Source organism: Bombina bombina, chromosome 3 (genome assembly GCF_027579735.1).
Source record: "Bombina bombina isolate aBomBom1 chromosome 3, aBomBom1.pri, whole genome shotgun sequence".
NCBI lineage: Eukaryota > Metazoa > Chordata > Amphibia > Anura > Bombinatoridae > Bombina > Bombina bombina.
The window spans coordinates 738,410,030-738,437,379 of NC_069501.1; the positions used below are offsets into that span (position 1 = coordinate 738,410,030).

At 37.1% G+C, this 27,350-nt stretch overlaps 1 protein-coding gene across 1 annotated transcript in view; it reads left to right on the top strand.

The window, feature by feature from the left end:
• ABI3BP (ABI family member 3 binding protein) overlaps nt 1-27,350 on the top strand; it is a 533,245-nt gene that overhangs the window by 147,828 nt on the left and 358,067 nt on the right. Inside the window, exon 3 of the mRNA XM_053707567.1 lies at nt 27,188-27,250. Within this exon, the coding sequence (XP_053563542.1) occupies nt 27,188-27,250 (63 nt within the window). The remainder of the gene's footprint in view (nt 1-27,187; nt 27,251-27,350) is intronic.

Consider the following 27,350-nt stretch of genomic DNA (forward strand, 5'->3'; position numbering starts at 1 on the left):
TAATAGCGGCTCCCTAATGCCAGCAAATAGAGTGCAATCTCCCTGAAACTCCAAGTACCATGATCCAATGTGGCCCAAATCAGGAAAAGTGGTTCTTTAAGGAATGCCTTTAGTTGCTGGGACATTATAGAACCCTCAAAGCATGCATCAGTAACCAAAAAGCCCCCACTGATTTTAATAAAATAAAACACAAATAATATCTTATTTACTGCACGTAATTAAACTTCGTATTCTAAAATATTTAAGCATTCAACAAGCGTATCACTGGAAATAGGTTTGTTGTATGTGGTTGTACAATAAATCTACTTTTTTTTTAATGTGACTTTAGTGGGAAGCTACTTTAATGATAAGTCTCTATCTTATTTAGGGTTTCAAGGTGTCCAATATATAACTGGGAGGGGGGGGTGGCGGCGCAGTAGCAGGTGATGCCACCTTCCTGAAATGAGTTTTTGCAGGTTGGGATGTCTGATATTGCCGCATTAAAAAGGGACACATATGAAAAATACATATGTCAGGGTTCTTATAATGGAACATTATTAAAAACATTTCGTTAAACAGCAATGTATTTTTCATATGTGTCCCTTTTTAAAGCAGCAATATGGCCAGCCTATAGATAATCCCTTTATTACCCATCCCCTAGTTTTGCATAACCAACCCAGTTATATTAATACACTTTTTACCTCTGTGATTATCTTGTATCTAAGCCTTTGCAAACTGCCCCCTTTTTTCACTTCTTTTGACAGACTTGCATTTTAGCCAATCAGTGCTGACTCCTAGGTAACTCCACATGCATGAGCCCAGTGTTACCTATATGAAACACATGAACTAACACCCTCTAGTGGGGAAAAACTGTAAAAATGCATTCATATAAGAGGCAGCCTTCAAAGTCTAAGAAATTAGCATATGAACCTCCTAGGTTTAGCTTTCAACTAAGAATACCAAGAGAACAAGGAAAAGTAAATTGGAAAGTTGTTTAAAAGTACATGCCCTATCTGAATCATGAAAGCTTATTTTGGACTAGACTGTCCCTTTAACTATCATTCTCAACTACATCCACTCTTCGACTTCTCTTTTTACCCTCTCCCTTTGCTTCCAGGCCATATCTTCTCTTTACACTCTCTTTTCTTTCCCCTCTCTCATGTCTCGTCACTCTTTTTTCTCCATTCTCTCTTAACTCTCCCTTCTTCTCCACTTTCACTTTTCCTCTCCTGTCCCATTTACCCTCTCAGAAGTAACAGTCTATTCACTAATGTGGTCCCTACAGCCCTAGAGGAATAACATATCCTTGCACTTTCATGGCTATATAATATCCCTTTAGATAATAGATTTAGCTCATAGCACAAAATGTGTGTTTGTCAGTGTTGCAATAGGAATGAACATTCAGCAAATACAATGTGCCAACTTTGCTACTTACAACATGGCACCAGACTTCAAACTCAACATTCACTCACTAACTTTCACTCACCACTGTTATATTTCCACTGGCCATTGGCTAGTGGGCTAGTGGAAATTTTGAGCCCTATATACATATATATTGTAAAAGCTTAAATTGTATTTGAGTCTGACTCAAACTGCACATTTTGTTTAATAGCCCAAAATTTATAATATCATGAAGTCAATAAAATTGCTTATCAATAAAATTGCTTATCAAGAGAGAGATAACAAACATAATGTGACTGAGAATTTGTTAAGTTGTGGTATAGCTGTAAGCCAATAATAGATCAAATAGGCTTGAGGAATGGGAATTTTGCCCAGCAGGTTTGATGCCAGGGTAGGAATAGAATTCTAAAGTAGTGACAAGATGATATACTGTACTTGTGCAGTTGACCACTAATGAGATTCTGTGTCTGGTGACCTTCCATTACATCTCAGGTTGCTTAAGGTTAAGAATACACTGAGTTATCCTTGAAACAGAGGATAATATATGCACATCCATGTATAATAAGGCTGTCGTTGACAGAGATTATTTTTAGATATCATGTCACTAGGCTGAACCATCCAATGTATTTCATAATCCCTGAGATAATAAATTGCAAGTTTAGTTATATATGGGTGCCGATGTGTTATATAATACAGGTTGAAGATGAATCTGTTGCATTGCTTATTTTCAAATCAATCTAGGTAAATGTGGAAATGAATTTATGTATTTGATATTAAAAGGCATTAAACTATGTTTTTTTAATTACTACAAACAATAAAAAGGGTAGTTAAATCTGATCACAAATTGGGTACCAAATTAAAACTTTCTAAATTTTTCTGCAAAACATTAAAACATATTAAATGTGAAGTAATCTTTTGATGTTTTTATTGAGGTTGAATTACTTTTTTACTTTTTTATGAAGCCTAGTTTATTTACCTGGTGTAAATTTACTTTGTACAAAAAAAACATAAAAGGAGCGCCCTATATAGAGTCTAATACAATTAGATAAAATAAAACAAAACAAAATCCATTGAATGCGTATAAAAAGGTATATTGATAAATATATGAATATATAAACATATAAAAAAAACTTCTAATATTAAAGGATATATATGGAGGATTTCATATTGAGTCCAAGGGTGAATTACTCCCAATTAGGCGATATCTCTTTAAAAAGATCTTTCACAAGAATCTCAGAGTGAGTTGCAGCCCCTTGAAAGCACGGTCCTGGCAACTGGAACAAACTATATAGAAACAAGAAGGGAATACAGGGGCGCACAATACTCTAAGCGTAGTAAGTTTTGATAAGTAACACAAATTTATTCAAGGCAAATGAAAACTCACATGTTCAAACCTCAAACAGTTATGAGGTATGATAAAAGCACATCAAACAAATGACACATCAGTGATTCTCACAACTCTTCTTGCTGTATAATCTACAGTGGTGTCCCAAAACAGTTCTCCTGTATTACCAGAAGTCCGGATATCCAGACTAAGACAGTCTCTGCTAGGCACTTGTGGACCATATATATTAGGCAGTCTCACAAGCACTGGCGGCACATAAAGTTCTATTAAAACTGTAAAGCAAACATCACACAATAGCTCACAACCGTTCAGAAGGACACCGGCCGGATATTCAGAACAGCTGGGTGTGACGTGTAGATGGTGGGCGTGGCCTAATGCATTTCGTAGGTAACTTCCTACTTTGTCAGAGGCATGCCCACTATTGCTAGATACCATCTATATAAGAGAATGAAGAAAGCCCCACATGCTTTATTGTTAACATTGTACTGAAAAGGTTTCAGTTAATAGCCTTAACTTCTGTTAGCAGAGATAGACACGCTCTTGCAGATTGGATGTACATAATCATGTGGGGCTTCCTGCATTCTTTTATATAGATGGTATCTAGCAATAGTGGGCATGCCTCTGACGAAGTAGGAAGTTACCTACGAAATGCGTTAGGCCATGCTCAGCGTCTACGCATCACACCCAGCTGTTCTGAATATCTGGCCAGAGTCTTTCTAAACGGCTTTAGCTATTGTGTGATGTTTGCTTTACAGTTTTAATAGAACTTTATGTGCCACCAGTGCTCGTGAGACTCTGCCTAATATCTACGGACCACAAGTGCCCAGCAGAGACAGTCTTAGTCTGGATATCCGGACTTCTGGTAATACAGGAGAACTGTTTTAAGACACCACGGTAGATTATACAGCAAGAGTCGTGAGAATCACTGATGTGTCATTTGTTTGATGTGCTTTTATCATACCTCATAACTGTTTGAGGTTTGAACATGTGAGTGTTCATTTGTCTTGAATACATTTGTGGTACTTATCAAAACCTACTACGCTTAGAGTAATGTGCACCCCTGTATTCTCTTCTTGTTTCTATGTAAATTTACTTTGATTTGTTTATTTCCTTTTTTTTGAGAATGTTAATAAAGAAAGTAAAGAGTGGAGAAAATCAAACAAGGTCATTAACAAATAGGATGTTTACTATTTATTTCAGTACTGGATTATATTTATATATATATATATATATATATATATATATATATATATATATATATATATATATATATATATATCAAAAAAGGGGAACCAGCACTCCATATGTAGCAACCTCCTGGGTGCACTTCCAATCAAAGTTAATACTCAAAATATCAGGGAAGGCACTCTCCGTTTCAATAGCTTTATTTAGGTAAACGTTTTCGGGTTCTCCCCCGTCCTAAGACCACTTACAATATAACACCACAACACATTAATTTATAATGTCTTACCACCACCATGAGCAAACACCGTCAGAGCCCCCAGCGTCCGTGTAACGGCCTGGAGCTAAGGAGAGCCTACAGGGATAAAACTGAAAAGTGCAAAGTTAAAATAAACATACAGCGTTAAAAACAACAAGCGGTACTTACGAACAGACAATCAATACTCATAGCAATAATAACAGCATATACAGGCATACAATTCCAGGCAATGGTGATGATCTAACATGTATAATGGTAAAGCAGATTAAACACATACTGCGTGATACACTCTGGAGCCAATGTCATAAGAACATAAAATGACACCCCACAACATCATATCCATTACTCAATCTTACTACTCTGCAAGTACATAAGATCATACTGTGTTAGACAACATCTACTAGCCCACATATCAGTATGGCATCTACAAGCCATAAAACCTCACCAAAGCCCTCAAAACAGCATATCACTTGCAACCCTACAGATTTCTATCCTACATAGTGATAATAATATGGTAATTAAAGGGGACATCCTCCCACATATTGATCCTACTATTACCAATGTTGAAGGAAAAATTGTTGCCCACAATCATCAATCTTTAATACAAATAGTTAAATACATAGTCAAAATGCTGTCATCAGAAATTCATCAGACCATCCCTTCTTATTGGGTATTGTATAAATCTCATAGAATCCCCAGCACAATCAATATACCCATAACAAAAGCAGTGTGATTGAATGCGCAGTTAGAGACAGGGCACAGAGGACCACTACCGAAAACACTGGTAATCCAAATGTACATTTAGTCCCTTTGGATACATTGTATCCAAATTAAAAATCCATTGGGACTCACGTTGTAGTAAACGTTTGGCCCTGTCCCCACCTCTGGCACACTTCGGGATATGATCAATAATAATATAACACAGATCAGACATTTGTATGTGTTTAATCTGCTTTACCATTATACATGTTAGATCATCACCATTGCCTGGAATTGTATGCCTGTATATGCTGTTATTATTGCTATGAGTATTGATTGTCTGTTCGTAAGTACCACTTGTTGTTTTTAACGCTGTATGTTTATTTTAACTTTGCACTTTTCAGTTTTATCCCTGTCGGCTCTCCTTAGCTCCGGGCGTTACACGGACGCTGGGGGCTCTGACGGTGTTGGCTCACGGTGGTGGTAAGACATTATAAATTAATGTGTTGTGGTGTTATATTGTAAGTGGTCTGAGGACGGGGGAGACCCTGAAAATGTTAACCTAAATAAAGCTATTGAAACGGAGAGTGCCTTCCCTGCTATTTTGTGTATATATATATATATAAGTAAATATAAAACATGGAGATGAAGTTCACGAGGTGGTGCAGGAGAGAGAGCCTCATTGTTATTTCATATAGAGAAATTCATATGTAGTGTCATGTTGGTAATGCTATGGGTCCATAAGGAGCTAGTATACGCTCAAGCATGATACAACTCCTATAAACCAAGAAAAGGTGACTTATTAAGTAGGAGCTGATAAAAAAAAGAAAAAGATGATTTAAGCGGTTACATGAGAACCATATTCTTCAAGAAAAGAAGTGTTTAGAAAAAAAGTGTGTGTGGGGGGAGAGATGGGAAAAGAAGAAGAAAAAAAACACACACAATACATTGTCCACTATGGTCCAGAAGACCCAGGTCTCCGTACTATCCAGAGAGGCATAGGACAATTCCCATTAGTTTCCAGTGGTTCAAAATTTTTACCAAATGAGAGATACATAGAGGGAAGGGTAATAGTCAATTTCTAACAATTTTGAATTTAGCTACTGTTAAAAATATTATGCAAATGTTTGTATTTGGGTAAGCAATGGAGGTCAACATAAAATAGAGTAACTAAAGGGGACCAGGGAAGGTCAATACCCTTAAGTAGATTTAGAGAAGAAATAGATGGCCGGGCACTCCCACCACATATGAGGCTGAGTACCTGTCATATTGCACCCTCTCAAACATTGGCCAGAGTGTGATAAGGAGATTAGTGATAATCTGTTCCATCTAAGAAGTGATTTGAGATAATACATCTTAAGGTTTTGTTTAGATATTGTAGTGGCATTGCACCAGTCAGTGGGATTAATAGTAATTTGTAGATCTCTTTTCCAGAGAGAGATAAGTCATTCTGTAAGGAAAATTGAGGGAATGAATACAAAATGATAACCTTTGGACCAAGGCTTCAAATATAGTTTACCTTCAAGGTGATGTTTCTCCCATTTAGTATAGGGTCTGAATGGAGCGTCAGGAAGCCCTATGAAGATAAAAAGCTTTGTAATCTGATATATTCAAACCACAAAAAGGAGGGCAAATGATATCTATGCTGTAGTTCTGAGAAGGTTAGGAAAATGTGATTGTCGAATAAGCTGTTAATAATAAGTATGCCATTAGAAATCCAGGTGGCAGGATGAGTATCCGGTACAGTTGAATGAAGTCCCTCAATTGAGTGAATAGGAGAAAGGTGCGGCACAATCTGGGATAGGTGTTGGAGTTCGTCCCAGGATAATAGGCAAGATTGGATGATTGGGTTGGAAAGCCAGTGTGTAGGTATGGAGTGAGCCAGAACCTATATTAAATCTTTCAAATCAAGAGAAGCCCAACCTCAAGCTCTTTGCATTTGGCAGGGTAAGAGAGATGACACCAGTCTTGAATTTGTTTCAGAGTAGCTGCTTCATAGTAAGCTAGAATATTGGGTAGCGTAGATCTACCAGAGCAAAGAGGGGTTTGAAGGTATTTAAGGGCTAATCTAGGCTTATTGTTCCACCATATGTAAGTAGAGCAAAGAACTTGAAATTTGTAGAGAAGTTCTTGGATGCAGGTAAAGGGAGATACCAGAATAATTACGTAAGCTTAGGGCGTAAGTGCATTGAAAGCTGCAATCCTTCCAAACCATGAGAGAGAAGCTAACTCCCACTTATTGAGAGAATCTTTCATGTCTTGTTGTAAACATAAGACGTTGAGGGAAATTATCTCTTTCAAATCAGATGACCAAAAAACAGATTTTGTTGTTGGAGTAGAGATTTTAAGGTAATTCAACATATAATAACTCAGGGTGCCCAAATGTTTGAGTATTTCAAAAAGGGCAGGTAAATAATGTTAAGCTTCAGATAGGATGAGTGTAAGGTAATCTGCAAACAGGGCAAATGTATGTTTTGTGGAGTGTATTGTTACACCTTAGATTTTTTTTCGAAGAGCGAATTGCTTCAATGAGTGGTTAAAAAAATAAAAAACGAAATGGGAAAGGGGGCATCCCTGTCGACTTCCGTTGCTGATAGGGAAGGACGAGGAAGCAAAGACGAGTCCTCTCACTGATGTTGGGGGAAATGCATAAAGAGCACAGATACCCAAAAGAAAAGTGGGCAGACACCCAAATATGGACAAAACTTTCATTATATAGGTACAGTTTACACCGTCAAACGCCTTTTTTGTATCATTTATACTGTATGTGCAGTACTTTTGCGATTTAGACTACAATGGCAACTGATTAATTTAAGGGGGTTTACAAATAATATATAATACAGTATAATTATCTGCATCAGATACATATAACAGATAGATGTGTGGAGAAGCGGCTCTCTAGCTTTGCTGTTGTTAATCCTGTCCTTTCACCAGACACAAGTTCTGCAGTTAGACAGCATTGGGATTATAAGTAAATGTCATAGTGAGAACTGGCGACTCCATTTTTAGCAGCTAATAAAATCCATTACATTTCTCAGTACAACTGACGTAAAAAAGGCATTTATTTTGCCTAGAACAAATGGCAAAGAAAAAATGATGAATAGAAATTTAAGGGAAAGAAACACAAAGTTATGGTTGATTTGTTGTACTATATAAATTTATGTTTGCATGGTCATATTAAATATCAGCATCAGGCATATTTAATTAAATGTGTGTTCTGATTCTTACTTAAACCTCTTTACAGTAAATGCAATCCGTTGTAATAAAGAATTAAATTGGAGACGTATGGTGATAATTGGAACCAGACTGCACAATGCAACGATTTTAGTGAAGCTAACTCATGGACTTCTTGTTGAAAATCTAAATATGAAACATAAGTATTACTAATGCATTTTTATGGGCCTAGATAAGTTACCTGTCTATTGCCATATACCATGCAGAGATACCCTTAATATAACCTCACATAATAGCCTTTTAAATCTTTTAGTTTCAGTGAGTTTACTGTGTCTTCTGTAAGATTTTTTTTATAACTAAAGATCAGTCTGGTTACAATGGCAGTTTATAGTATTGATTGCAGGAAACTATTTTTAATTAATTATTTAGATTATTATGTCTAAAATGGACCTGCCCAGCTTAAACAATTATCCACTTAATTGTAGCAAATGATATCAAGAAAACAGGTTGCAGCTGTTTCCCACTAACTAAACAGTAGATTATCACACCCAGCCTTAAAGTGTCAGTAAACCTCAGAAATAATGTTGTATAATTCTGCACATAGTGCAGAAGTATATAACATTATATTAGCCTTATCTTTATAAAACATAATATTCCCTTTGATTTTTTTAAAACAATTACAGTTTTTCAGACCCGCTCTCTGTGCTCTTCTGAGCGGGTCTGTTTTTTTCACACAGCGCATCGGGCCAGCTGTATAGTCACAGCCCGGCCCGACCACACCATTATACACAGTGCAGAGATATCAGTTCAGGGGTGGCAGTGTCAGAGAGGGCTGTGTTGCCTAGTACAGTAAACAGTCCTTTAGTTGTGGAAGAGCAGCATACTATGGTGGGCAGTCCTTCAGACATGGTAGAGGGGCATACTATAGTTAACAGTCCTTCAGTTATGGAAGAGGGGCATACAAGTCAGGGCCTGAGACAGATGTTGGTAGTAGGAGACTCTATTATTAGGAAGGTTGATAGGAAGGTAATTTGTCATCCAGACCCTTTAAATCCAGACCCTTTAACAGTTTACTGTCTGCCAGGTGCTTGTGTTAGGCATATTGTGCGTATTGATAGATTGTTAGAGGGATGTGGGTCTGATCCTGCAGTAATGGTGCATATTGGTACTAATGAAGGAATCAGCGGGAGATGGAGAGTCCTAAATAATGACTTCAGGGAGTTAGGTAGCAAGCTTAAAGCAAGGACCTCCAAAGTAATATTTTCAGAGATATTACCAGTGCCGTGTGCTAACTCAGTAAGGCAGAAGGAGCTAAGGTCTGTTAATTCATGGTTAAAAACATGGTGTAAAAATGAGGGGTTTGACTTTTTAGAGCACTGGGCTGACTTTTCACTTGGGTATAATTTGTACAGTAAGGATGGATTGCATCTAAATTACATGATTGCAGGTGTGTTGGGGGAAAGGATGGTAGCAAGTTTAGAGAATCTTTTAAACTAGGCAAAGGGGGGAGGGTCAGTTAGAACACAATAGAATAGAGAGATCAGTCTGTGAATCTGTCAGTCCTTTGATATCTCAAGGAAGAGATGACTTAAGAAATGTCACATTAGAAAGTATGGAGGAAAGCACACAAAGTATCAGCAGAAAGCACATGAAAAAAAAATGTATGACAACAAATGCAAGAAGCATGACGGGTAAAATGGGGGAGCTGGAGCTCTTAGTTGCAGAAGAGGACTATGATGTTATCAGTATAACTGAAACTTGGTGGGATGATTCACATGACTGGGCAGTTAACTTAGAGGGGTATACTTTATTTAGAAGGGACAGAAATAATAAAACGGGTGGAGGAATCTGCATGTATATTAAACCTAACCTTAAACCTACAATAAGGGAAGATATTTCTGATACAGGCGACAATGTAGAGACCCTGTGGGTGGAAATAAAGAGTGTGGGAGGGGGGGGGGAAATCCTAAAAAAATATTACTAGGTACATGCTACAAGGCCCCCAACATTAGTGAACTGGATGAAACTCAACTACTAATACAAATAGGTAAGGCTGCTAATATGCTAATAACAGTGCTGTAATTATGGGAGATTTTAACTACCCTGATATAAACTGTGCCAATGAAACTAGTAATTCAGCTAAGGGGGATAGATTTATAAATGTCCTCAGGGATAACTTCTTGTCACAATTAATAGAGGTGCCAACTAGGAGTAAAGCTATATTGGATTTAGTGCTATCAAACAATACAGATATAATATCAAACATAGAAGTCAAAGAACATTTGGGTAACAGTGATCATAACATGGTCACATTTAATTTCTTTTCATAAGCAGTGTCTCAAAGGTTTAACCAAAACTTTTAATTTTAAGAAAGCAAAATTCAACTATTTAAGGAAATCATTAAATAACATAAATTGGGACAAAGTATTCTCTAATAAAAATACAGAGGATAAATGGATAACATTTAAAACTTTGTTAAATAAATATACATATCAACATATACCATATGGTTATAAAAATAAAAATAAAAAATCCAAGCCAATGTGGCTGAATATAAATGTGTTAAGAGAAATTAGGAAAAAACGTAGGGCATTTAAATTATTCAAAGAAAATAGTACAGACTCAAAATTCCATATTTATAAGGAATGTAACAAAGCATGCAAAAAAAGCAATCAAATTAGCCAAAATTGAAAATGAAAAATTAATTGCAAAGGATTCTAAATCTAACCCTAAAAGGTTCTTTAAGTACATAAATAGCAAAAAGATCTAAGAAAGACAATATAGGTACATTAAAATGCGGGGAGGGTAGCATGATTAACAGTGACAGGGAGAAGGCTGAGATACTAAACCAGTTTTTTTCTTCAGTATACACAAGAGAGGAACCATTGGATGATACTTTGGAACAAAATAGAACATGCCAGTCCATACCATTAATTGGGTTATGTATAGAGGATATCAGGAACAAATTGGATAATATTAAGGTAAATAAAACTCCAGGCCCAGATGGAATACACCCAAGGGTGTTGAGGGAACTTAGCACTGATATAGACAAACCTCTACTCTTAATTTTTCAAGACTCATTATCCTCAGGCATGGTACCCAGCTGATGTGGTGCCACTTTTCAAAAAGGCAAGTAGGGATGATCCAGGAAGCTATAGACCAGTTAGTCTGACATCAATAGTGGGGAAGATATTTGAAGGGATTATAAAGGATTATATTGATGAACATATTTGTGTAAACAAGATTATGAGTTCTAATCAGCATGGTTTTATGAGAAATAGATCATGTCAAACTAATCTAATTAGATTCTATGAGGAAGTAAGTAAAAATATAGATAAAGGGGAATCAGTTGATGTGATATACTTAGATTTTGCAAAGGCGTTTGATACAGTGCCACATGAGAGATTAATGCACAAAATGAAGGGACTGGGAATAGCTGAAAATGTTAGTTTGTGGATAAATAACTGGATTAAAGATAGGGAGCAATGAGAAGTAGTAAATGGATCATACTCAGATTGGACAAAGGTTATCAGTGGAGTACCCCAGGGATCAGTGCTGGGCCCTATTCTTTTTAATAGTTTTATAAATGATTTGGAGCTAGGATTAAATAGCGACATCTCTATTTTTGCAGATGATACTACGTTAAGTAAGGTCATTAGGTCAGAGCAGGATGAACTTTCGTTACAAAGGGACCTGCAAAAATTAGAAGTATGGGCAGGTAAATGGAAAATGAGATTTAATACGGGATAATGCAAGGTTCTACATTTTGGAAGTAAAAATAAGCAGGAAACGTATTATTTAAAAGACTTAGCCAGACACAGGAGGAAAGGGATTTGGGAGTAGTAATAGATAACAAGCTAAATATGGGTGCACAATGCAGGGCAGCAGCTTCAAAGGCTAATAAGATACTAGCATGTATTAAAAGAGACATTGACTCAAGGGAGGAAAGCATTATTCTGTCACTATATAAAGCCCTGGTAAGACCTCACCTTGAGTATGGAGTGCAGTTCTGGGGACCGATCGCAAAAAAAGATATTGCAGAACTAGGAAAAGTTCAGAGAAGGGCCACAAAGCAAATAAGGGGATTGGAGAATTTAACCTATGAGGAGAGGCTAGCCAAACTGGGTCTGTTTTCTTTAGAAAAAAGGCGCTTAAGAGGTGACATGATTACTTTATATAAATTTATTCAAGGCCCATATACAGAGATGGCAGAAGCGCTGTTTATTCCAAGAAAATTGTTTGTGACCAGAGGTAACAATTTAAGGTTGGAGGAAAGGAGATTTAATCTCCTGCAACGGAAAAGTTTTTTCTCAATTTAAGAGCAATAAAATTTTGGAACTCATTACCAAAGGAGGTAGTGAATGCCAACACCCTAGATACATTTAAAAATTATTTGGATACATTTCTGTCTATAAACAAAATTCATGGATATGATTGCTAGTATTAAATGGGTCACCTTTTAGTGGGATTATTTAAGCTTAACTGGAGCTTTTTGTATATATTTTAGATTTGTATAGGTTGAACTCGATGGCCTTCGGTCTTTTTTCAACCTCATCTACTATGTTACTATGTTACCTTTGAAGTATCAGTCAAGATATGCCATAAATCATGCATCATTACATGATTAGATTTTAAGAACACTGTTTATATCTTAAAGGGGCACTAAAATAAAAATTAAACTGTCATGATACAGATAGAGCATACAATTTTAAACAACTTTCCAATTTACTTCTGTTATCTTAAATGCTTCATTCTATTGGTGTCATTTGTTGAACGGGCAGCAATGCACTTCTGGGAGGTAGCTAAACTCATCTGAGTAGCCAATGATAAGAGATAAATGTGCATAGTCACCAATCAGCAGCTAGCTCCCAGTAATGCATGGCTGCTCCTGAGCCTGCCTAGGTATGCTTTTCAAAAAAGGATACCAAGAGAACAAATCAAATTAGATAGTAGAAGTAAATTGGAAAGTTGATTGATTGCATGCTCGATCGGAATAATGAGAGTTTAATTTCTTCTGTTAAGTGTGATTAGTCCACGGGTCATCATTACTTCTGGGATATTACTCCTCCCCAACAGGAAGTGCAAGAGGATTCACCCAGCAGAGCTGCATATAGCTCCTCCCCTCTACGTCACTCCCAGTCATTCTCTTGCACCCAACGACTAGATAGGATGTGTGAGAGGACTATGGTGATTATACTTAGTTTTATATAAGATCATTACCGGTACCTAAGGTTTGCCTTCCTAGACAGGCATTACCAGTTTGTGGCTCTTCCATTCGGATTGGCTACAGCTCCAAGAATCTTCACAAAGGTTCTGGGTGCTCTTCTGGCGGTACTAAGACCGCGGGGAATCTCGGTAGCTCCATACCTAGACGACATTCTGATACAAGCTTCAAGCTTTCAAACTGCCAAGTCTCATACAGAGTTAGTACTGGCATTTCTAAGGTCACATGGATGGAAGGTGAACGAAAAGAAAAGTTCACTCGTTCCACTCACAAGAGTTCCCTTCCTGGGGACTCTTATAGATTCTGTAGAAATGAAGATTTACCTGACAGAGGACAGGCTAACAAGACTTCAAAGTGCTTGCCGCACCCTTCATTCCATTCAACACCCGTCAGTGGCTCAATGCATGGAGGTAATCGGCTTAATGGTAGCGGCAATGGACATAGTACCCTTTGCACGCTTACACCTCAGACCACTGCAACTGTGCATGCTAAGTCAGTGGAATGGGGATTACTCAGACTTATCCCCTTCTCTGAATCTGGATCAAGAGACCAGAAATTCTCTTCTATGGTGGCTTTCTCGGCCACATCTGTCCAGGGGGATGCCATTCAGCAGACCAGACTGGACAATTGTAACAACAGACGCCAGCCTTCTAGGTTGGGGTGCCGTCTGGAATTCTCTGAAGGCTCAGGGACAATGGAGTCAGGAGGAGAGTCTCCTGCCAATAAACATTCTGGAATTGAGAGCAGTTCTCAATGCCCTCCTGGCTTGGCCCCAGTTGACAACTCGGGGGTTCATCAGGTTTCAGTCGGACAACATCACGACTGTAGCTTACATCAACCATCAGGGAGGGACAAGAAGCTTCCTAGCTATGATGGAAGTATCAAAGATAATTCGCTGGGCAGAGTCTCACTCTTGCCACCTGTCAGCAATCCACATCCCGGGAGTGGAGAACTGGGAGGCGGATTTCTTAAGTCGTCAGAATTTTCATCCGGGGGAGTGGGAACTTCATCCGGAGGTCTTTGCCCAAATACTTCGACGTTGGGGCAAACCAGAGATAGATCTCATGGCGTCTCGACAGAACGCCAAGCTTCCTCGTTACGGGTCCAGATCCAGGGATCCAGGAGCAGTCCTGATAGATGCTCTGACAGCACCTTGGGACTTCAGGATGGCTTACGTGTTTCCACCCTTCCCATTGCTTCCTCGATTGATTGCCAGAATCAAACAAGAGAGAGCATCAGTGATTCTAATAGCACCTGCGTGGCCACGCAGGACTTGGTATGCAGACCTGGTGGACATGTCATCCTATCCACCTTGGTCTCTACCTCTGAAACAGGACCTTCTGATACAGGGTCCCTTCAAACATCAAAATCTAACTTCTCTGAAGCTGACTGCTTGGAAATTGAACGCTTGATTTTATCAAGACGTGGGTTTTCTGAGTCAGTTATTGATACCTTAATACAGGCTAGGAAACCTGTTACCAGAAAGATTTACCATAAGATATGGCGTAAATACCTATATTGGTGTGAATCCAAAGGTTACTCTTGGAGTAAGGTTAGGATTCCTAGGATATTGTCTTTTCTACAAGAAGGTTTAGAAAAGGGTTTATCTGCTAGTTCATTAAAGGGACAGATCTCAGCTCTGTCCATTCTGTTACACAAACGTCTGTCAGAAGTTCCTGACGTCCAGGCTTTTTGTCAGGCTTTGGCCAGGATTAAGCCTGTGTTTAAAACTGTTGCTCCACCATGGAGTTTAAACCTTGTTCTTAATGTTTTACAGGGTGTTCCGTTTGAACCCCTTCATTCCATTGATATAAAGTTGTTATCTTGGAAAGTTCTATTTTTAATGGCTATTTCCTCGGCTCGAAGAGTCTCTGAATTATCAGCCTTACATTGTGATTCTCCTTATTTGATTTTTCATTCAGATAAGGTAGTTCTGCGTACTAAACCTGGGTTCTTACCTAAGGTAGTTACTAACAGGAATATCAATCAAGAGATTGTTGTTCCTTCTTTATGCCCAAATCCTTCTTCGAAGAAGGAACGTCTACTGCACAACCTGGATGTAGTCCGTGCTCTAAAATTTTACTTACAGGCAACTAAGGAATTTCGACAAACGTCTTCTCTGTTTGTCGTTTACTCTGGGCAGAGGAGAGGTCAAAAGGCTTCTGCCACCTCTCTTTCTTTTTGGCTTCGTAGCATAATTCGTTTAGCTTATGAGACTGCTGGACAGCAGCCTCCTGAAAGAATTACAGCTCATTCTACTAGAGCTGTGGCTTCCACTTGGGCCTTCAAGAATGAGGCCTCTGTTGAGCAGATTTGCAAGGCTGCAACTTGGTCTTCGCTTCATACTTTTTCCAAATTTTACAAATTTGACACTTTTGCTTCATCGGAGGCTATTTTTGGGAGAAAGGTTCTTCAGGCAGTGGTTCCTTCTGTATAAAGAGCCTGCCTATCCCTCCCGTCATCCGTGTACTTTTGCTTTGGTATTGGTATCCCAGAAGTAATGATGACCCGTGGACTGATCACACTTAACAGAAGAAAACATAATTTATGCTTACCTGATAAATTCCTTTCTTCTGTAGTGTGATCAGTCCACGGCCCGCCCTGTTTTTAAGGCAGGTAAATATTTTTTAATTATACTCCAGTCACCACTTCACCCTTGGCTTTTCCTTTCTCGTTGGTCCTTGGTCGAATGACTGGGAGTGACGTAGAGGGGAGGAGCTATATGCAGCTCTGCTGGGTGAATCCTCTTGCACTTCCTGTTGGGGAGGAGTAATATCCCAGAAGTAATGATGACCCGTGGACTGATCACACTACAGAAGAAAGGAATTTATCAGGTAAGCATAAATTATGTTTTTTACTTTACTGTTCCTTTTAATGTCAACAACATACACTAACCAATCTGAATGATACTGAAATAGTAATGCCAGTCTCTAGATATGATGTAGCTGTGTATGGCCTTAAAATGACAGGTTCCTGCAAAATTCTAAAATTCATCTGAAAGAGCAGCAGATAAATATGATAAAATTTTTGCATGATTTAAAGTTTTCTATTGCTGTATTAATATTCACAACTCCTATAACACAATTGGTGGACAGGGACACATTCTAACTAATCAAGCAGGTTTATTTAACAAATTTAAAAAATACATTTTTACAAAAGGAAAATGCTGAATGCATTTGAAATTCCTAGTTTTAGATGAAGCAAGAAAAAATCAGTACAATATCCATTTAAAGCATATAGAGTACATATTCTAAAATGCTCTACATTCCTATGGTAGTTAATGATTCTAATTAGTGAAGGAATAAAATGAAGAGGAAAGTACAAAACTACTAAAAGACTAAATATACTAGGTGTGTGGTTAACTCTAGATATAGTGCCCTCTACTGATGAAGATCCAGCATTGCAGCTGGTAAGTGTGGGCTATGTGAGAGCTGGTTTTCTGCTAACCTATCCACTGGGCCAATTTACCAGTCGGACAGAGAACTTGAGTTGTAGGTCCCATGTCAATCTTTCTTTTAAATAGGTAACTCCTGAAGTAATGAAGCAGAGAATAATAAACATAATCATTATCTTTATGATGTATTATTATTATTATTTTGGTTGGTGTTTGCATAGTTTTATTGGAAATATGTAGGGATGTAGCGTTATTAATGTCTATATACAGAAATATATAGTTTAATTCTATTATTATTCAGGTGAGAAATATTGACTAAATGCATATTACCATATTGTAAGCCATACAATATATTTAAAGAGATATCAAACCCAGTTTTTTTACATTTGCACATAATTAAGGGAACATAAAACACAAAACTGAATTCCCCATAAAAGATATAGGTATGTGCACTGGAAAACGTTGCAATGCATGTTCATTATTTATTTTTCTTATAATTTACAGTATATATGAAATGTGTAGCCCTTCCCCCTTTCCCTGAGAGTCTGGAGTGAATTCTGTGGAATTCATAACCTTGACCTTGCTACATACTGCACAATAATTGCTTGATATGTACAAAACTATCTGTCCCCTATTGGCCACAAAAAATGTGAGTAGATGAACAACACTCCAGAGTCTATGGACTACTGCAAAGCAAAGTTGTAGTAACAAAATGTACTTTTTAAATTTATTTTCTATGCAGAAATTTTGCAATTCAGCGCTTAATTATTGGTGCATATTTAGAAAAAAGATATAGAAGGCTTTACCTTTCTTTTTAAACACTGCATTAGAAATGATCTATCTACAAATCAATGTTTACAAAACATTTTAAACATATTTTAAGCAACATTTGAAGGGTTTTCTAAAGTCACAGCAGTTATGGATGCACCCCTTAAAATAGGATAATGTCTACCTGATCTCCTTAGCAGTAGTTAGTCTGATGTAAATGTGTTCCTCACTGTGTAGCACATAACAGTCTGTAAACTGCAGTATACTTGAGTGTACAGAAAGCATGCTGGCTTCTGTGAAGGAATGAAAAGTACAATATTCACTGGTAAATTACAGCAAAGGAAGGCAAAATAAACAATACATTTTCATTCCATTCATTTATGTACTTTTTTTTAATAAAAATCTTTGTTGGGTTTAAGTTTAATATCTTATTAAATTCATTCAATTATACAGTCATTTCACTGATATCTTATGCTGGTTGTGTCTCTTTAAGGATATATTTGTTCCATTTGTGTACTTTGCCTGATTGCAGTTGCAGCATAAAGCGCAATAAGGAGCTGATCAAATTCAGGAAAAGTAGATTTTGGAGCAAATGTTTTTTGTTTTTAAAAATAAAATAAACTGTATCCAGTGGAACAACTCATAATACATCATCTAAATTTCCATTACAGATACTTTTCAAGCTACACTCATAGTCTATTGAGGTTGCATTTCTGTAAAGTCTGATTAAAGAAATAGAAAAGGTTTAGGCTGGAATTTAGATTGGTTGTGTTTATTTAATGCTTCCATTTGCCAAGCTGTTGCTGTCTTATGATATATTTCTTTAGCTAGTCTGCTAATGGTTGCCAAATGAATAAACAAAAAATAATCTCAGGGTCTGCAGGGCATACATTGCACAGGACAATCCTTTCTGCACTGTCCAACTCTATAACACCATATTTATAACTCAATTGAAAAATAACCCAGGGCTGAATACTATTTTGCCAGACAAAACATATTGATTAGCAGTACTGCTAATACTTATTTATAGCATGATATTTACCCTCCAGTTAAATGGCTGTTGTTGTTAACAATGTCTTAAAAGCACATTTACTGTATTGTAAAGGGTGGGGAAAGTCAATATGAAACTTTTGGGATTCAGATAGAGCAGTGTTTCCCAAAGTGTGCAGTACTGCCCCCTTGGGGGGAGCAATGGAATTACTGAGAGGGGCACTGATAAGCATGAGAGATGGAAGGGGAGCTGGGATTATAATAGTGGCTACTAGTAGGCAAGGAGTGGAAGAGGATGCCAGTGTGTCCCAGTTGCGGTTCTATAGGGGTGCTATTCACCTCCAAATGCATGTGTAACACCCCCATTGAGCTGCAATGGGCTGTGCTGTGTCTTTCAACTTTTTGCCACCTTTGTTAAACCTCCAAATACTAAGTTCTAGAACAGCCACTGGTGGGTCCCCTCAAGCTCAGTTATGGTAGTTAGTTGTAAATTAGTCTACATGTCTAAAGCAAAACAACTTTCTTGCTTTGTATTTGATATTTTGCTGCTCTCTGCTTTTAAGGCTTTTCCTTTTATGATAATTTAGGTTTATTTTCAATTTATACTCTTAGTGACTGTGATAGATTGCGCCACATAACACTTTGGTAAGTAGAATACATTTTACATAATGTTTATTGGTGCAGTTGTTTAAGTGTGCTCCAAGCAAACCTGACACAAAGAAACTGGTATCATTTCATCAAACCCATCCATCACATTAACAAACTTTTGAATAATGAATGAATTACTAAATATGGTATATAACACTTGCACAGTGACTTTCTTTATGCTTTAAACAGCTTGTATTACAATATCAAGATAGTGCAATTGCAATTAATTAAAATAAAAAAAATATATTATTTAAAATTTGAATAAATGTTTATTTTTTTGTACTGGGGATGCTGATGATGAGTTAATGGAACTAAGGGGGCTGTGGCTGGATAAGCCACTGAGAATAAAAAAATAAAAAACTCAAATTTGCTTGCATTATCATTTTTACTTTGCTCACTTGGAATTCCTTGTTGAAACAAAGGGGCCGATTTATTATTGTGCGGTCGAACATGATCCGCTGTAGCATACACTGTCGTCATTTATCATTTCACAAGCATTTCTTGTGAAATGCTTGTGGAATACCGCCCCCTGCACATTCGCGGACAATCGGCCGCTAGCAGGGGTGTCAATCAACCTGATTGTATCCGATCGGGCTGATTGCTGTCCGCCGCCTCAGAGGTGGCGGACGAGTTAAGGAGCAGCGGTCTTATGACCGCTGCTTCCTAACTCCTGATTCCGGCAAACCTGAAGGCTCGTGCGGAATTAGCATCATACAGGGCTTGATAAATTGGCCTCAAATATTCAACAGCTCATTTATGTATATGAGTCTGTGATTAACTGACGTCTGTCATGAGATAAAGGAGAAGAGGAAACTTTGAAATTCCTCAGAACAAAATCCACAACTCATTTGAAATTCAAAGTAAGCATTATTGCTTTGTCTTTTTAGTATGCATTTGTTGACAATGTGATTTTACTGTTTAATGGTCCAGGAAATAGTGCCACCATCTAGTGTTCTTACATATGAATAACATACTTGCAAAACTGCTGCCATATAGTGCTTTAGGCATGTGCACGTTCCTGAGCCTACATCCCCATTTTTCAACAAAAAGATACCAAGAGAATAAAGAAAATTTGATAATAGAAGAAAATTAGAAATTTGTTTACTATTTTGGGTTTCATGTTCTTTTAAGTATTATTGTTATTTTAGAATTTTTTTATGTTTCTTCATATCATTTATCCAATATTCTTTAGTTGGAGTAGAATTCACTAGAAAAGATTGTTAGATAAACTAATTACATTAGTTGATAACTGATTTAAACATTCAAGATATTAATGAATATAATCAGTCAGTGCAAACAGAATTAAGAGGAGATCTACATATAGTAGATCTGATTTCTGCATAATCATGAAGATCATTCTGAACTTTCTGCCCATCTCAAACACTATAAAGATGAAAGCATATCTGAACATGCATACTAAATTAAAATAAATATTAGTGTACAGAAGTATTTTTACAGTGATTAAAATGTTGCTTGAGTGATTTCAGGATCTTTCCATCATAAATATTTGAGCTTTAGCAATACTCGATTTTACAAGTAGCTTAGGGAAGGTTCATTATATATTAATTTATGGTGGGATTATGGATCTATATTCATTTATCAGCAAAGGTCTCTAGGCTTTGGTTACAGTTTGCTTCTTACAGTTTAAACATTGGAACAAGACAAGGATGCCCTTTTTCACCATAGATGTTTATCATGATAACAGAGACACTAGATATTAGCAAAATTAATGGAGAAAATGATATGATAAATGTTTTATGATAATGTAGGCCTTAATACTAATACATGATATATAACAACCAAAAGAACTGCTAGCAACATGGAAAAACTATCGTTACAAACATAACACTTAGGAAACATGCTTGCAAAATGGTTTATCTAACTTTCTGTAATTGTATAATATCCATAAGTCTGTTTTGTAATGGTACAGTAGTCTCCCTTGAAGGAATAAAAAGTGAGACGTAGTTCCACCCCTGGCTCACTGTGTTTACTATTATGAGGCTGTTGTCTCTTTAATACCTAAGCACAACAGTGACCACAGACCTACATTAACCAATTAGAATGTGAGGGAGTGTATTAAAGATCCACAGGTGAGAAGGACAGTTGTGCCTATGAATAAGGCCACTTGGGGCCAAAACACGTCAGACTAATCTGGCAAGTCTGTGCCATATTTTAATTTTCATGGGAGCCATCTTTTAAACATTGGAAATAATTGCAGTCATATGCAGCTCAAGTGCCAATCACAGCACACGATTAAAAAAAAAAAGAGAGAGACAACATGGGTGTGATAGTTAAAACGGGTTGGCTATTGGGCGGTATTATAGATGCACACTACTCTAAGACAATTTAGCTGTTTCTTAATTCTACTCTTTTTTCTATAAGCATAATAAAAGTTCCACTCCCAACCTGGGCACACTGATTGAAACCTGGACTGTCCAGGTCAATCCCAGACAGGTGGCAACCTTACTACTTTCTAGTCTAAGCATGTACTCCATATAAATCATGATAGTAACAGTAAATACTAGGTTAAAGGGATAGAAAGGTCAAATTGAAATGTGCATTTCAGTTTTAAATATAAGCGTTTTCGCTATATACTTTAATTAGCAAAAATGCTTCTAGTAAAAGTTTTTCCGTGGCATATGCACATATGCTGTGAGGGTCTGTGCATTAGTGTTCAAACACCATCAGTTATTAGCTTGTATGACACAAATTAAGTATTCACAGACACAATACATACCAACGCCAGCTCTCTAAACTTAAATACTACTGCACAGGCCCTCACAGCATATATGCGTATGCCTCTGAAATGCAGTAATAAGATTTACTTGAAGTATTGTTACTGATGGAAGTATATTGCAAAAATGCTCCTATTTAACATTAAAATGCATCCATACATATTTCAGTTTTAACCTATCACTTTAAGATAATGTGAAATACTTTTTGAACATTCTACTCACACCCACACATTTTGGTATACTTTGATTAATACAGCATTAATACTGTGCAATAATCAACAATACGGTTAGCTACCACCATATATTTATCAAATGGTTCACATTTAGGGTTGCCAGCTGTCCAGCAGAAAAATATTGGCATTGGTAGTAGGTGGGGTCAGACAATGGGCCTCCCCAAAGCTTTACCTTACGCCCTGCCCCTGACCCTGCCATTTATATTTTTCATAACTGAACAGTGATTTTATCCCCTTGGCTGCCAGTAACACAAAAATAAAAAATGTTACCCCTTTGGCTGCCAGTAACACATACACATAATTGATTTAACTGCCAGTAGCACACACATAGCAGTGTTTTTATTTCTCTATTTTTTTTTTCTTATAGCAGTGTTTTTATAACCACATGGTTCCCAGTAAACAAAAACACACAACCTTGAACTTACCCCAGAAGCTACACATATCACAAACAGGGTTTTAGCACTGAGACTCAGTAGCTCATAAGACACAGATTTTTTTTATGTGTCCTAGTAGCAAGTAGAGTAATGTGCAATGCTGGATAGCCTGCTAAAATACTTGAACATCTGGTTCACTACTGGACACCTGGAAACCCTATTCACATTTATCTCAAGTTAGAAATCTAAAGACAACTTCATATGTTCCTCAACAGAGGCTATTTTGCCAGCAGAGGGATATTTTAGACAATGATGAATATGGTCAGTGGAACACTATTGAAAGATACCTTATTTGTCTTCCAAAATAAAAGAGACTATTTGCAGAATATAACTCAAAATGTCTTTCATTGTGTATCTAGTAACTTGTTAAAAATGTAAAATACGTGTTATAAAGATGACCTTCAATTACTATTTAATTGAGTTGCGATGACCTTTCCATATGTTCCTTACACTGCAGCAGAGCTAAATTTTCTTCTTAAGATTGATTATTGTATAAAACAGACTTTTTTTTGTAGTTCTGTAAATGAAACCTAATCTAATACATATGTGCTGCTAGTTTCTCTGACTTTTATTATTTTATTCAAAATATACATTGTCTAGCCATAACAAGCAAAATCTGTACACAAAAGCAAAATCTGTACACAATTTGAGTTTGCTAACGCTATTGTTACCTGATGAACAAAGTATGACGGTTTCATAGTTGCTAGTCAGGTACCATTCAAGACAGACAGACAGCCTTTTGAGAACTTAACCCCAAAAGACCAGAACATTTTTAGCATTTTTGCCACCACTGCATTTAAACAGAAATAGAACCTTGTTTTTTAATTTACCAATCAAAACTATATATATTTTTTTTAGTAGACAACCCAAAGTATTGATCTAGGCCCATTTTGGTACCATCTTGGTATATTTCATACCACCATTTCTCCGCCAAATGTGATCAAATAAAAAAAATTGTTAACTTTTTCACAAATTTTAGGTTTCTCACTGAAATTATTTACAAACAGCTTGTGTAATCATGGCACAAATGGTTGTAGAAGCTTCTCTGTTCAGAAATTGCAGACATATATAGCTTTACCATTGCTTTTTGGTAATTAGAAGACCGCAAATTGCAGCTGCTTATAACACTTTTATTATTCCCAGCAGTGAAGGGGTTAATCAGGTAGCTTGTAAGGTTAATTGTAGCTTTAGTGTAGAGATTACCCTCCCACCTGACACTTCCCAGCCCCTGATCCCTCTCAGCTCTCTTCCCTCCTCCACCCCCCCCCAATGGTCACCGCATCTTAAGTACTGGCAGACAGCCTGCCAGTATGTAGTTTTCTACCTTTTTTTAGCAGTCCAATTCCCTCCCCCTCCCTCATTTACCCCCCTCCCCCTCCAAGATCCTTTCCCTACCATCTAATCCCCCTCCACTCTAGGATCCCCCTGTACCTCCTTCTCCCTCCTCCACCCGCCTCCCTTCTAACCCTCCCATGCCACCAACAATCAGCACCACCGACACAGAATATCCCTCTCTGCATCGGTAACTCTTCACGGCTATTTTTGCACTGCCCCACTTGTGGGGCATGCAGAAATAGCGTGATCTTGCTACTTTTAGTGAGATTGTGGCAGAGAGAGGCCCAAGGTACGGCACTGGTCGTTAAGGGGTTAAAGAGACATGGAAATCAAAATTAAACTTTCATGATTCATATAGAATTTTCCTTTTTACATCTTTCTTTTTGTCAAAGCTTGGCCCATTTCCATGACGGCATACTGCGATAGGCTTGGGAGTATGCAACTCTTGATCACTATGTGGCATTGGTGTGCAGCAATTTTACAGAAATACGCTGTCTTTATAAAAATGACTGAACACAAGCTAAGGGTGCATCTATCTTTGGATAGGATACATTTAAACAGTGTGTTGGAGTAGATGTTGTCACTCAGCACTTTCTGCTGCAGCCTCCATCTACAGATTGCTGGTATAACATTGCTACACATGCTGCTGCCACATAGAGCTCAAAACATGCACACTTTTGCCTATGTATACTTTTATGGAATGAAGCCAAGTTTCAACCAAGAAAGAGTCACTTTGTTATAGAAATAATTGGAACACTTGTTTTTAAAATGTATTTAACAGTAAAGTTAAAATTAGGCTTTCATGATTCAGATAGAACATTGAACATGAGGCTGTGAGTATTTTTCATAAAAAGAAAAATTCAAGAACAAGGGGTCATGATCCCAAGCTGAAGTGTAGTAAATTCTGTGGCCGGACTGTTAGCCGACGGACATTTGGCCGACGGATAATAGTCCGACAGACAAGTGGCTGTCAGATAACAGTCCGGCCACGAGATAGATATAATTTAGTCTAGTTTAAAGGGACATAATACTCATATGCTAAATCACTTGAAACTGATGCAGTATAACTGTAAAAAGCTGACAGGAAAATATCACCTGAGCATCTCTATGTAAAAAGGGAAGATATTTTACCTCACAATCTCCTCAGCTTAGCAGAGTAAGTTCTGTGTAAAAAGTTATACTCAGCTGCTCCCAGCTGCAGGTAAAAATAAAAATAAATGAAGAAATGAACAGCAGCCAATCAGCATCAGCAGTGCTGAGGTCATGAACTCTTACTGTGATCTCATGAGATTTGACTTAACTCTCATGAGATTTCATAGTAAGCTTCCTTTACCTGATTGGTGAAATAATATGAGAGTTCACGAGGCTCATCCCCTAAGCTGTCCTAGGACAGACACACTAAAATGCTGCTTAGAAATCCTTTACAATGGGAGGTGACTACTGAGGAACTTTTGAGGTAAAATATCTTTCTTTTTTACATAGAGATGTTCAGGAGATATTTTCTAGTCAGCTTTTTACAGCTATGCTGCATCACTTTCAAGTGTTTAAACATTTGGGTATTATGGCCCTTTAATCATTTGTTGTAGAACCAATGATATATTAGCTTTATACTATACAAATGTAACAGTGATTTCTGGGAGTGTGATGATATAGATATTATGCAAGAGACTGAATTATTATTTGCAAGTTACCTTTTGTAAAACTGCTTCTTTACACCCTGATGTTATTTTGCCTTCTTTTGTACAACTCTGTAAGAAGAAAGGAATAATGCATGTACCACTCATAAATATGTTATTCTAAAATATCAAAGGAAGATGTGTTGGTAACATAGAGTGGTTTGCTGTTATTGCAAATGCATTTAAAAACAGGCGATTACAGAGTACTAGTAACCCTGTTTTGGTTTATTCTCTTCAAACTTGACTCAGCTCTTTTCTACACAGTATTCTGTGGTAGGCCGAGGGGTGTGTACTTTGTCTTGAGCTGTAAAAGTTTGAAGCACTGTTTAATAAAGATTGTTTGTGAAAAAACAATGTTATCTGTCTTGGATAGGAGAAATCCAAACCGTTTATTTGTGTTTCAGTAAAAGGAGCTGCAGCTAAAGTTTCCTCAGCAGATTGCTTTTATAACATTGTTACAAACATTGTTGTCAGATACTGCTCATACACCTGCATACTCTTGAGCCTACCTCAGTATGCCATGATGTAAAGTGGCTACATTTCAGCAAAGGATACCCTGAGAAAGAGGTAATTAATTATACATTCTTTCTGAATTGTGACATTTTAATTCAGACTTCCATGTCCCTAAAACACACTGAGGTTTGTTCCCCCTTTTCTCATTCAATTAAAAGATGCAAATTGAGCTGATTTTTAAAACATGAAATTAGTACACATATAAAATATGGTCATGATGATCTACATTTATTATTGTAATTAGGGCCAGATTACAAGTTAAGTGCTTAATATTACTTTCAAGAAAGCGATATTTGCACTCCGCTTTGTAATACCAGCGCACGCTCATGTATTTTTTTTATTTTTTTTATTAAGAGTAACCTTGCTCTTTTGCCTTTAACCTAATAGCAATTTGTTTTTATCAGTAACCTGGAGTCTAGAGTAATCAATATGCTGTCTACAGACAGTGATGATTGGCTGCTGAGTTTGTGGTTCGTCACATTACTGCTCCTTCCCCACACAAGTCATTATTATCCTACGCTCTCTAGTCACCTGTAGTACAATAGTATCACACAGCTCATAACAAGTAATGAAAACACATGCAAGTTCACTGCAAATTTTGTAATACATGTACTGCAAAAATACTAGTTAAAGGGACATGAAAACCACATTTTTTCTTTCATGATTCAGATAGAGCTTGTAATTTTAAACAACTTTCCAATTTCCTTCTATTATCTAATGTGTTTTGTTCTCTTGGTATCCATTGCTGAAAAGGACACCTAGGTAGGCTCAGGAGTTGCTAATGGGTTGCTGCAGATTTATGCCTCATGTTATGGGCTTAGACAATGCTCCCAGTAATGCAATGCTGCTTCTTCAACAAAGAATACCAAGTGAATGAAGGCGATTAGATAACAGAAGTAAATTGGAAAGTTGTTTAAAATTGTGTGTCCTATCTAAATCATGCAATAAACATTCTGGGTTTCATTCCCTTTTAAGACTTTTTTCCCCCTCAAATAAAGTACTTTGTGTTCTGTCACAGGCAGCTCACACTTGCAAAATTCATAAAGTTTAGAACCCATCAAAATGGAGTCTGAGCACCTCTGTTCGGAAACTTAAAAAATGAATACAGAAAAAGAGCAATAATATGAAGAAAAATATTTCTATATAGAGTTGTGTAGACAAACAATTGATTTGTTTCAAATGTGTTATCTACTTTCAGATGCAGAGCCAAGATACCTGATATCTCTGAAACCAAATGAAAACTCTAAGAAGTCATGCAAAGGTAAATGTGAATTAATAAATTGTACTTTTTATTTTAATTTAATAATCCTTTTTGTTTTTTGTCTTTTTTCTCTAGCTATCTCTCTCTCTCTCTCTCTCTC